The sequence below is a fragment of the Leopardus geoffroyi genome, chromosome D3 (assembly GCF_018350155.1).
Source record: "Leopardus geoffroyi isolate Oge1 chromosome D3, O.geoffroyi_Oge1_pat1.0, whole genome shotgun sequence".
In the NCBI taxonomy this organism is placed as follows: Eukaryota; Metazoa; Chordata; class Mammalia; order Carnivora; family Felidae; genus Leopardus; species Leopardus geoffroyi.
This window is the reverse complement of record NC_059339.1, coordinates 24,015,876-24,028,719: the sequence shown is the minus strand read 5'-3', so window position 1 is coordinate 24,028,719 and position 12,844 is coordinate 24,015,876. Positions and strand designations below refer to the sequence as shown.

The 12,844-nt window shown below is 47.2% G+C and overlaps 1 protein-coding gene across 1 annotated transcript in view; it reads left to right on the top strand.

Moving 5' to 3' along the window:
* The first annotated feature begins 5,034 nt into the window (after positions 1-5,034).
* The window catches only part of ZNRF3 (zinc and ring finger 3), a 156,734-nt gene continuing 148,924 nt past the window's right edge, over positions 5,035-12,844 (top strand). The window contains exon 1 of the mRNA XM_045458544.1: positions 5,035-5,634. Coding sequence (XP_045314500.1) covers positions 5,335-5,634 — 300 coding nt within the window. The 5' untranslated portion in view covers positions 5,035-5,334. The remainder of the gene's footprint in view (positions 5,635-12,844) is intronic.

Sequence of the window (12,844 nt, the reverse complement as noted above, 5' to 3'; positions counted from 1 at the left end):
TGGACCAACAAATGGCCTATGGATGTGCTTGTTTGGCCCCACCTAGCCATACAAATTTTTAAAATCTGTTGTAAACTTCTTAAAAACCAGAAGATGCTAAAAATATACCTACTTTTTTGCTTCTTTTGAACAAATCACAAGATCTGTGAATCCTGGACCCACATTCCCCAGAGCAACAATGTGTGGTAATAGCCCTCTGGACAGACCATGTGTTCCGAGGCCACCGCGCCCAAGATGTCCCTGCCCGAGGCCCCTTTGCCATTTACCTTCTCACTGGGGGTTATTTTAGCTTACACCTGGCCACCTCACTCAGTCACATTCCCTGCATGGCCCCTGGAGCATTGTTTGAATTTGTGACTCCTGGTTGGGTGGCCATTGCAAATCAGGGACAGGTTGAAGCAGGGTTTAAACCACTGATGAATCGGGGCCCAGATTGGCCTTCTGCCTCAAGGCTCAAAGTAGACATAGATTGATGGTATACTTCAAAGGTGGAAGAGACACTTCTAAGAGTTTTGAAAGCATTGCCACTACTTGTCTGTAGAATATCTATTGTACCTTTCAAGAGAATTATATGATGTTTAAATACAATCAATGAAAGTTTACAGAAATAGATATAAATACTGTGGAAGAATGCTAGCAAGTTTCAAATTTGAGTCACCTTAACGAAGCAAGAGGCGTTTAAAAACTCGCAGAATTACTTTGTAAAAGAAAGTGCTTTCTATCATCACGCTGTAGGATTTCTCTGTCCCATACAGTAATAAGTGTTTGCAGAAGGAGGGAAGAAAGGAAAGAAACTACTTGGTTACAGGGATTGGCTCATCCAGTATTTTTAAATTTAGTTTTTATTTGCAAATAATTAGAAGAAGTTGCAAAAGTAGTACTGAGAGGTCCTGTGTTAGTTTTCCGTAATGCTAGCATCTTCCATAACTATAGGCCAATCCCTTTTCGTATTCCAGTGACACGTAGTAGGTGTTCAGTCAAGTTTATTGAATAAATATGTTTGCATATAGAACATGAATGTTATCATCTATTGATTTAGTAGGCCAGTCTATTTTATTACCTTTGAATAGGTAGCATATGCTCATGGAGCTAATTCAATAGGTACAAAGGGTATACAGGGAAAAATAGGTCTCCCTCCTTTCCCTGCCTCCCAGTCACCCAGATGCCTCTTCAGAGGCAACTGTTTATTCATTTCTTATGTCTCCTTCCACACATAGTTAATGTTTGCAAACCTTCATGAATATGTTGTCTACTTACCCACTCCCATCTATTGTAACATAGCATATACACATCTTTTTCACTTAGCAGTATATATTGAAGATCATTCAATATAAGTTCTTTATTTTTTTATGTTTTTTAATTTATTTTTGAAAGAGAGAGAGAGAGAGATGGAGCATGAGTGGGGAAGAGGCAGAGAGAGAGAGGGAGACACAGAATCTGAAGCAGGATTCAGGCTCTGAGCTGTCAGCACAGAGCCGGACGTGGGACTTGAACTCACAGACTGCAAGATCATGACCTGAGCCGAAGTGGGATGCTTAACTGACTGAGCCACCCAAGCACCTGGTTCTTTATTTTTTAAATGGCTATTCAATATGGGCTCTCTTATATGTTAAGCGAGTATACCATAATTTATTTAACTAATTCCCTATTGATGGACATTTAGGTTATTTCTTGCCTTTTATTATTAAAAATAATACTGCAGTGAATATCCATGTCTTTTTATTTAGCACAGATATAGTTTCTTTAGATACTAAAGGATACTTCCCTATTTGGTTATTTATTTATTTATTTGTTTATGTTCATTTTTGAGAGAGAAACCGAGCACAAGCGGAGGAGGGACAGAGAGAAAGGGAGACACAGATTCTGAAGCAGGCTCCTGGCTCCGAGCTGTCAGCACAGAGCCTGACGTGGGGCTGGAACCCACGGACTGCAAGATCATGACCTGAACTGAAATCGGATGCTTTACTGACTGAGCCACCCAGGTGCCCCCCATTTGGTCATTTAAATAGAACTTCGATGGCAGAAAGTTTCCCAAAGCTTTGTGAGGTTTTTGGCCTAAGTCAATGAGATTTACCAAAGATCTGGCACCTTTAACTGATGCTGATGCACCTGTTCTTGGTTATTTTCATCTGAGCTGCGTCTGATAAGCAGAGAAGAGCACAAGATAAGTTACGCTCAGGATGGCCTAACTAGGGATGTTCCACGAAAAATAATGAATGAGTACTACTTCTCTTCACTCCTATCACTTGATTCACTTACCCTAGCCAATGGGTCTTATCTCCCATTTGAAGTTATTTCCCATCTCCCCTCACTGCCCATCAGATTTTGGTGAAATTTCATTACTCACTAAGTATCTCCATTTCTAAACAGCTTTACACTGGTGAGAGATGAATTGTGTTACCTTTGTGTTGCTGGCCTGTGTTTAATTAACCATGTATTTCTTTTAAGCAGAGTTTTAAATATTGAAGCCAGTTTCTTTTTTGACCCTTGTCTGGGTTTTCTTTATCGCAATCCTTAAGAGGAAGGATTGCTGCCCTTCTCCACATTCAGAATTTATTTTGGTCCCATGAAGTCCAGTGCTCCTAAACAGCTGTTAGTTAACAAGCTGCCCCAAATGTCCTGGAAAATGGGAGGGATACAAAACGATGAGCTTATCACTCATTCATTTAGTCATTAATTCATGCAACAAATATGTATTGAGTGCCTACTCTGGGCCAGGCAGCCTTGGCCTAAGTCAGTGACCAAGACAAGATCCTTGCCATTATAGAGTTTGTTCTCTGGCATGTGTGTATGTGGGGCGTGGAAGAGAGACAAAAATAAATAAGCAAATTATTTCGTATGTTAGAAGGTGATAAATGCCAGGGGGGTGGCCGACTAAGGGAGATTGGGATTTGGGGACGGGGACACACTACCATTTTAAATAGAGCAGCCTGGGTACTGAGGGTGTGAGCCTTCAAAGAGTAGAGAATATCCTTACACAGTATCCCGTGTGTATATGTGTGTGTGTGTGTGTGTGTGTGTGTGTGTTTGCATGAAAATACCACTAAAGACTTTGAATTTTTTTTTTAATTTTTTTTTCAATGTTTATTTATTTTTGGGACAGAGAGAGACAGAGCATGAACGGGGGAGGGGCAGAGAGAGAGGGAGACACAGAATCGGAAACAGGCTCCAGGCTCCGAGCCATCAGCCCAGAGCCCGACGCGGGGCTCGAACTCACGGACCGCGAGATCGTGACCTGGCTGAAGTCGGGCGCTTAACCGACTGCGCCACCCAGGCGCCCCAAGACTTTGAATTTTTTTAACAACTGTATTGAGATATAATTGGCATACCATTAAATTCATCATTTTACAGTGTATAATTCAGTGGGTTTTAGTATATTTACAGAGTTGTGCAACCATCAGCATTATCTAATTCCAGAACATTTTCATCACCCCTGAAAGAAACCCATTAGCAGTCACTACCCATTCCTGCCTCCCTTCAGCCTCTTGGCAACCACTAATTTACTTTCTGTCTCTGTAGATTTGCCTATTCTGGACATTTCATATAAATGGAATCACACACTATGTGGTCCTTTGTGACTGGCCTCTTTCACTTACCCTAATGTTCATTCATGTTGTAGCTTGTATCAGTACTTCATTCCATTATATGGATATACTGTTTTTGTTGACTCATTCATCAGTGGATGGTAACCTTGAATTTTAAATATTGCAGTTGTCATGGGTGGGCTGTAGTAATTGACTTCCCTTTTAATGACTGGACTGTGCCACCTCTGGGGAGATTTCAGGACTGATGTTGCCCAGATCCAGCCGGCACCGGTTAGGCTTGATTCTGAGGAAACTAAGAGGCTGCTGTATATGCAAAGCCCTGCTTTCCCAGGTGCCTCCCTCCTAAGCAGAAACTCTGGGTGGTCCAAATGCGGCAACGCAGATCCATGGGTTTTTTCATGTATTTTCTATTCCACATTTTGAAAATATTTTTTCTATTTTAAAATGTAACCTTGGTAAGTTGTTTATTCAAGACAATGCTCAATGAGTTTTCTTTTCTTTTCGTCTTTTTAATATTTTGGGTGTGGTAGCAAGTAGAAGCAGATCATCCTAACCAAATATTTGCTAATATCTGAACAAAGCCATTTTGCTGAAAGAAAGAAAACTCCACGGGGGAAGTGGGAATTGAATCCCAGTTTTGAGGGGTTCGATTCTCATAGGACTAGATGACGAAGAAAAAGGCATGCTCCAAAGAGGAGCAGGTTGTTGAAAGTTTATCTTCTGGGAGATTGGGGACCTCTGGGACCTGGAGCATGTCTTTGGTACATTAATTTGGCAGCCATCATTCTGTGCATAAAGAGTGATGGTGTTGGAATCCTCTGGCCTTCTGCACACGGATAGACTGTTTCAGAACCCCTCTGGGGGCTGTTTGAGTTACAGTCTCTGGGGCTGCAGAAAGATGAACTCCATCAGAATCCAACGGCTAAAAGCCTCCCCTCGCTGCCCCCCACCACCAAACAGTTGAGAGTAACTGTCTTAGTGACACCGGTGCAGAACCACACGCTGCCCTGCAAGGCTGAGTTGCAAACGGCCCTGACCCGCGGGGGCCTTTCTCATTCGATCCCATTCGAGGTGGGGGTGAGAGTGGAGAGCCGGGTGCGGGCTCCCAGGAACTGTGGATTGGGGTCGCAGAGCCGGGAAGGACAAGGCCCTAACTACCACACCGGACCAGGAGGCGTGGGGCCTCCAGAGAGAATGCAGTCGCCCGGGAGCAGGATGCTGTCCGGGTTCCCGCCGAACTCTGGCAACCGTAAGGAGAAATGTCTGCCGCCGAGGGCGGAGCGCGGACGAAGGGGTGGAGCTAGAGCGTTAGGGCGGAGCGAGAACGAGGGGGCGGGGTAGGGACGGTGGGAGGGGGCGGAGCGAGGACGATGGGGCGGAGCAAGACGGCGGGCGGTGGGCGGGGCGAGAACAATGGGGTGGGGCGCAGGCGGCGAGGGGCGGGGCGGGGCGAGGGGGCGGGGCGAGCGCGGGGGCGTGTCCGGCCGTCGGGCCGCCCCCCGCCGCGCCTGCCCCGCCTTCCCGCTCCCCCCCGGCGGCCGCGGCGGTCGAGTGCGGGGAGGGAGGGGAGAGCGGGTCACGACGTTGCCGGGGCGGGGATAACCCCTCACGTGGAGCAGATGAAAGGGCCGCGGCGCGACGGCCGGGGGAGCCGAGCCGAGCCTGCGACCCACAAAGCCGCCGCCGCCGCCGCGATGGGGCTGTGAGGCGTCCGCCCGCGCTCGGTCCTCCGCCGGCCCGCGACTATGCTCGGCCGCGCCCGCCCTCCGCGCCCTCCCGCCGCAGGACCATGAGGCCGCGCTCGGGCGGGCGCCCAGGGGCCCCGGGCCGCCGCCGCCACCGCCTCCGCCGCCGCCCCCGCGGCCCCCGCGGCCGCCGCCTGCCGCCGCCGCCGCCGCTGCCGCTGCTGCTCGGGCTGCTGCTGGCGGCCGCGGGGCCCGGCGCGGCGCGGGCCAAGGAGACGGCGTTTGTGGAGGTGGTGCTGTTCGAGTCGAGCCCGAGCGGCGACTACACCACCTACACCACCGGCCTCACGGGCCGCTTCTCGCGGGCCGGGGCCACGCTCAGCGCGGAGGGCGAGATCGTGCAGGTAGCTGCCCGCCGCCCGGGCCCCGCGCCGCCACAAGATGGCTCCGGGGGCTGCGCCCGCCGACCCCGCCGCGGGCTGGCGGGCGGGCGGGCGGGAGGGGCGGCGAGGAGGCCGGCGGCATCCTTCCCCGGCCGGCGGGCGGGACGCGGCCTCCGGGGCGCCGCAGCGGGGGGCGAACGCACGTGGGGGCTTGGTCTCCTGCGGGTCCGGGGGGAGCGGGAGGGAGACCCCGGGTCTGGTACCCACGTTGGGACGGCCCCCCTTGGGCCGGTTGGGCATTCGATTTGCCTCAGGTGGAAGTCCTGGAACTACCTGTTGAATGCCAACTTTGGGAAGATGAGCGATGAAGGATGGGGTGGCTTGTTTCAGGTTGCAGGCTTTGCTTTCCATCCTTGCACGTTCTTTTTGGGAGTAGCCAAGGTTTGTCTGAGAGGCCGTACACCATTAGGTTCTTTTCTGGAACCTGCCGCCAGCCTCACTCACCTGGGCGCTGACCTCCCTGCAGGGCTGTGGACAAGCAGCAGCAGGCAAGGAAAGCAGGGGGAGCTGGCCGGAGAGTGGGGATCGCGAGTGCCCTGGAGTGGCCGTAGAAGGCAGCCTTCGCTGCGTGCCTCAGATTACAGAGGGTGGGAGGGAGACTGCCTGCCCGCTCCTGGGCCAAGGACTTCTGCGGAGGGCCTGGAAATGGGGAGACAGGGTTGCTCACTGACAGGGCCTCCCCACCTTGCTCCCAATGAGAGAGGTCTGTGTCCAAAGGAAGCTGACTGGGGAGAGCTTTAAGCTGTGCCTACACTTTGGAGGTGGGGCCGAGCTGAAGCCTCTGCGGTCGCTGAGCTGGGTAGATGCCTTCCCGCTTCCTTGGCTATGATTTTATCAACTTGTTAGTAGACTGCCAGCCCACTTAGGGCGGTTAATATGCATGCCTCGGATGCGGGCGATTTGAAATGGTTGGCTTGTTTTGGAGCCTTTTTGGAGGCGATGGGATGTCTGCAGACTTCTAAGCTTTGGGCCTTCTGTGCTTTACTCTTGGATGAGTTATGAATGAAGAGAAGGGAAGCGTATGGATGATTGCATAGCAGCTTCTTCCTTTCTCCTCCCGCGGTGCATACTCAGAGCCCTAGGTGGGTAGAGCCCTAGGTGGGTAGGCAGGGAGCTGTGCAACTTGGCTCCTTAGAGGTGTGTCCTTACAAAGCTGGGGGAGGCATCCCTGCCAAGCGATTAATCAGCAGCCTTGCCTCACAGAGCTCTTATCCCCATCTTAAACTTCTGCAGGGTAAATAAAAGGGGAAACACATGTTTGAGTCCTGTGACTACATATGTTAAAGGCTTTTGCACGTTTTTCCTTGCTAATGTTATAATTATGGCCTTTAGTTTATAAGCTTTAGAGAAGATGGTCTTTTGAAGATTCCTACACATTTCAGTTGCAGCCTTCAAGAATAGTTTGGATCTTAAAGCTTGCTCCTTGTAACTCCTCTTTGAGGTTTTCAGTGTGCCTTGATGGCTTTAGAAATGTTTGATTTACAGCCTTCTAAGAGAAAAGATGTTTTAATGTGGCACTTCACTATTTGAAGGAGACTTCTGAAGTTTGTGATTTTTATCTGCAGTGTTTTAACTTATACTCTTTCTCCACCGTAGTTTGTCTGGCTGGCTCTCCATTATGGGTAGTGCTGTGCTTTGGAGATAATCTTGGGTTCACCATTTAATACAAAATTAGCAGTTTAAACACACCGTTTGTAGCTATTTTATCCTTGTGAGTAGAGAGAATGTGTGAATTTGGCAGAAGGAATCTATTCCCTTTTGAATCTTTTTGAAGTGCTTATCTCTTTTGTAGTCCATTAGCCTAGCCAAAAAAAAAAAAAAAAAAAAAATTCAGTCAACAATTGCTAAGTAAAGAAAAATGACTTAAATGGTATTTAATAAGTTGACCTGTTAAGCAATCACTAATAGGTGTCCTTAATTCCTTTATAACTGCACAGTGTTGGTGAGTTTATCTGAGCTGTCTGAATAGTCATTTCTTGGTGTTCTCCATATCTTTAATAACTTTATTGCAGGGGCCTACTCGCTGAACCTCATGGGTGCCCAGATGGAGGGAACTCAGCATGGCTTTCAGGGCTGTGTGTATGCAGAGGCTGGCATGTTTTTATTAGTTATTTGCATACTGCTCGACTGAAGTAACTGGTGTGGCCCCTGTCAGCCCTGAAAAATGTTTTTGTAAGGAAAGCTGGTGTTTCAGGACTGCTGAGAGGGAATGTAACATTTTGTATGAAAAATGACAATGTAGAAGGAACACATTGGTGTTCAGCTTCAGATTAATCATGTTTTCTAAGCGCCTTGTTGAACTTTTCAAACCTCCTTTTATTTACTGTCTTAAAATAACCCTGCGTGATTTGCTATTTAATATTTTATGGTCTTCAGAGCAGAGTTCATTCTCCTATAACTAAAACTTAATAGCAGCATTGCAACATGGCGTTTTGTTTTTTCCAGTGGGGTTCGGTAGCACTGTTGTTCATGGTTAAGGGGAGAAAAAGATCTGTTTGAGAGTCTCTTTACTTTAAGTGTTCTAAGATAGGAAATTGGTTTGTTACTGTTTTTCCCCCTCCCTATTATATACAGTGACAGGAGATACCTTGTCACAGTCTGGTTTGCCCCAGATACTTCTAATTAGAGTACCTGTTGGTCATTTGCATGGAAGGGGAGGGGGAGACTGGGTTAAGAGTGTGTGTGTGTGTGTGTGTGTGTGTGTGTGTGTGTGTGTGTCAGTGTCAGAGCGAGATAGTAATTCAAACCTTGGGATTAGTCACAGGATTCTTGGTTCTCTGCTTGTGCGTTTTAGGCTTAAATAACTTTCCCAAGGTCACCAGTGTGCTCTGTTAAGAAGAGAGATTTTTTTTTTTGACATCTTCATCTGTGAAAGCTGTGAAAACAGTATGTGGATATGAAATGCTATTAATTATATTATTCATGCAGCATTGAAATCCATTTGCTTGTAAGAATGTCAGGCATACAGTCTGAATGCTGGAGGAATTAATTACAGTCCTGTCATTCTAACGTGTGGAACTTTAAAGGGTTCTTAGATATATTGATACATATTTCATCTTTGAACCAATTTGTTGCTATTATGAGATCATTATCTGAAACTTTCAGACTTGGCTGTGCAACTCACATGGTTAGCGATGTTAAATAAAGGCCCGATTAAACACTGGCTGGTGGTATCTGGATTGGTTAAACAAACAAAGAAAATTTGCATCGCTAGAGATGAAAGATTGTTTTAAAGTGGAAATGCATTTTTTTCCCTTGAAGTCAAATATTTAGAAAGGCTTGAGAAATTCATTTGTAGAAGGAGTCTGAATGATAGGTTTTGTGTAACTTTAAAATTGGCCTTTCTGGAGCCTGGGTTAAGTGTTGAATGGTCTTGAAAGCAGAGGCGAGCTGAGAACATTTAAGACCCCAGCCAGTGCCTTTAGCTATGGAAGCTGGGGGAAGCTGGGTGGTAGGTCAGAAGGGCTGAGTGACATCCTTAAATATCCAATATTAACCAAGGGTATCACAGAGAATAATTTTAGGAAACTGATTCCTCTGCCTTGTTTCCCTGTCAGTGTGGTTCTGCAGTTCGGTATTTGATCAAACACTTTGCTTTTCATCTCCATTTGAAGTGAACAGGCCTGCCTCTAAAAATTGACTTGGCCTAATAGAACAATTGTGTGCTGGCAGCTGACTTGGATTTACACAGAAAGAGATTGCCGACTGTCTGTCAGAAGGGCCTTCATAGGTTAAAACCAAGCAGTTGATTTGGGGGAAAACGTTAGGGCTATGTTTTGTGACCTCATGAGTTCTCAGGGGCTCTCGTTTTCTGCCTTGTTCCCCAAGATCCCATGGGAGCTGTTAATGCAGCTCTGAACGGAGGTGCAGATGGTAGCGGGAGGCAAGCGTAGATTCTGCAGACTAGAGGGGAAGTGGTGATGGCCGCCATCTTGTGCACACAGGGCACCGTGCCAAGCACGTCGTGTGTTTGCTCATCTCATCCTGACTTTAACTGGAATTAGCAACTACTCTTAACCCATTTTACAGACGAGGAAGCCGAGGCCGAGAAAGGCGATGTGACTTCTCGAACCTCACATAGCTGGCAAATGATAAAACCTGGATGGAAACCCAGGCCCGTCTGGCCCCTTTGCTCGTATTTTTGCCAAATAAATCGAACGTGGCTGGTTAGATTTGGACATTAATTGAGTCTCATTTCTAAGAATAGGGGTTCTTAACCTGAGGGTCACAGACTACGCACAATTACATGCACCTGCACTTGTGTATGTGCACTTCTGTTTTCCTGAGAAGGTACACAATTTTGCCTCTTGGGGGGTTCTGTGATGCCCTTCCTCCCCAAGAGGAAAAAGAGAAGCACTAACCTGATACTCATCATCAAATAGTCCATTACTAAGAATTTGGAGTGATGTGGGACCCAGGCTGGCAAGAGTTGTAGAGAAGTCTCCAGGTTTGTGTGTCTCCGTGGAGCATATTCATCCAATAAATGTTTACCAAAACTCTGTTTTGTACCAGACCCCATATTGTTTTTGGAGTCCACAGTCACTCATAGTGATAGATGTGTATGGATGCATGATAATCCTTCCCAAGTGGGTTTCCCCACAGAATTGAGCCCTTGGTTCCTAAGACATCCATTGTCTGTAACGAATAACTTCTCTCCTGTGCATCCATCTGGTACTAGTTAAACGCATTATCCTTGGGTGAAGTGAGAAAATGGTGACTCAAAGAATTTTTTGCATCTAGAGGGTGGAGTGCAAGAAGGTGACGATCTGAATGCAGCATGTGCGAGAGCAGATTGTAAATGTGTTCCTTCTCATCATTTACTGGAAAACGAAATGGGGCATCTTTTGATGTTGAAATGCCTTGAACAGCCCCTCACACCTCCTCTTGTGGACCTTGACCCCATGGGCATGGTCTGTTTATTTTTGCTCATCCCTGGATCCATCTCTGGGTCCCCAGTGTCTGCCACTTGTCAGACACTTAATATTTCGTGACTGAATGATGGATTTAGAATCGATATCAGGCAGGCAGTGGGTCTTACTGGGCTTGGATTAATTGATGAGTAACTTCCTTTGGCTTGCCTAATAAATTCTGGGATTATCTTTCCTTTTTGGTTGTTATTTCCAGAAAGTTACTTGGCATTAGATGGCAAGAATGGACGTCTCTCTGGTTGTGGTGGACCACTGGTATGATTACTCCAGGCTGTATGCGAGTAACCTGTGTGCATGCATGTTAAGGGGCAGGATACGTGGCATTATAAGGGTCTGTAGACGTTCTTTACTTGACAAAACACTGAGTATTGAGAAAGCTCTAATGTGGACAGCTGTTACGGATGGACAAACCCATGGAGAATAGTTCATAGCCAAGCCCTAGTGTCTGTGGAAATAACAGTCGGGGCTTGGAATTCAGAATCATCATTAACCTGAATATGTGCCATGTGAAAACTTTGCTTCCTGTCGGTGTTTCCCAAGTCTGGGGAATGTGGATTTACGGTTCATGACAAAAATGACATTTACATCAATCTTGATAATCAGAAGAACAGATTCAGCCCTTTAATGTGTTAGATAAGGAGATCCAGAGAAGTGAAGTGCCTTGACCAGGGTATGTGGCGAGGTAGAGATGACCTGATAACTGTTCGGGTCTCCAGACTCCCAGGCTTGGAGGCTTTCTGTCATTTTTGGCTGCATTTCATCTGAGTATGCCAGAGAGAGCAGATGCAGAAGCATGCTTTAGGGTCAGGTGTATAATTGGGGAATTAAATTGTACATTGGGTTTAAATGTTGCTTTTCTCCTCTGATGTAAATTTTGACTCACTCAGTCTTTCCCTCTGTCAGAGCTTTATAAGGTAGCTATTGATGGCCAAGTGCTTCCTGTGTGCCAGTCTCTGGACACAGTGCTGTGCCCACATTTCATGGGCGAGCTAAGACGTCATGTCCCAGGTTTTCAGATGAGGAAACTGAGCTCTGAGAATGAAGTCACTTTCTAAGTTACTGAGCATGTCTGTAGTGGGGCTGAGATTCAAACCCAGGTCTGTGTGATTCTAAGCCATTTCTGTTTTTACAAGACTGCTTCAGTTGGCACTTGCTTCTGCTTGGGATGAGATTATGGGAACTGATGGTGTAGTTTGAAGTCAGATATAAACCCAGGATGACTGAGCAATAAGTGAGTCTGTAACTTCAGCGGAGAAGATGCCCTCCCTACACTTACAGAGATCTGTCTCCTCCTTCCGTCTCTCTTTCTTGCGTAGAAGTCTCATTCGACTTGTTTTTCCCATGAAGAGCCTATCGGCCAAATTTGGGAAGAGGGACCAGTGACTTGAAGTGTACAACTGTCACTCAGTGGCTCTTTGATTGTTTTTTGGCTATTGGGAAAGTCGGAATGGCCACAGGTGTTCTGGCATCTAAGGGATTTCTGGTGTGAGACACAACTCCTTCCTGTAGCTACTTAAAGAAATTTTTTTTCCCTTAACATTTATTGAGAGACAGAGACAGACAGAGCATGAGCAGGGGAGGGGCAGAGAGAGAGAGGGAGACACAGAATCCGAAGGAGGCTCCAGGCTCTGAGCTGTTGGCACAGAGCCCGACGCGGGGCTTGAACCCATGAACCGCGAGATCGTGACCTGAGCCAAAGTCGGACGTTTAACCGACTGAGCCACCCAGGTGCCCGGTGGCTGACTTTTTAGAGCCATGTCAAAGTCTCCATCGCTTTCTCCAAAGAGGTTGTGCCCCACACGCAGCCCCTTTCTTACATTGCACAAACTACATGTTCCCTGACTATCCGATATAAAAAATTGTAAAAGCCGGGCTCTCGGGTGGCTCAGTGGGTTAGGTGTCTGACTTCGGCTCAGGTCATGATCTCACAGTTCGTGAGTTCGAGCCCCGCGTTGGGCTCTGCGCTGGCAGATGCTCTGCCTCTGAGAGATCGTTTCTCTCTGTCCCTCCCCTGCTTGCACTCTCTCTCTCAAACATAAATAAACATTAAAAAAAAAATAGCTTCTCTTTAAATAAAATGAAATAAAAGATTCTAAGAGCCTAGAGCTGTGGATTCTCCCTGCTCATTCCATCCTCCTGGCTGTTAAAACTCTCTATGGGTGCTGTATTCCTTCTGTGGACAGGCATCCACTGCTGCCTTCTGTCCACCAGGCCCTGGGCGAGGTGAGGTCACAGGACACTGT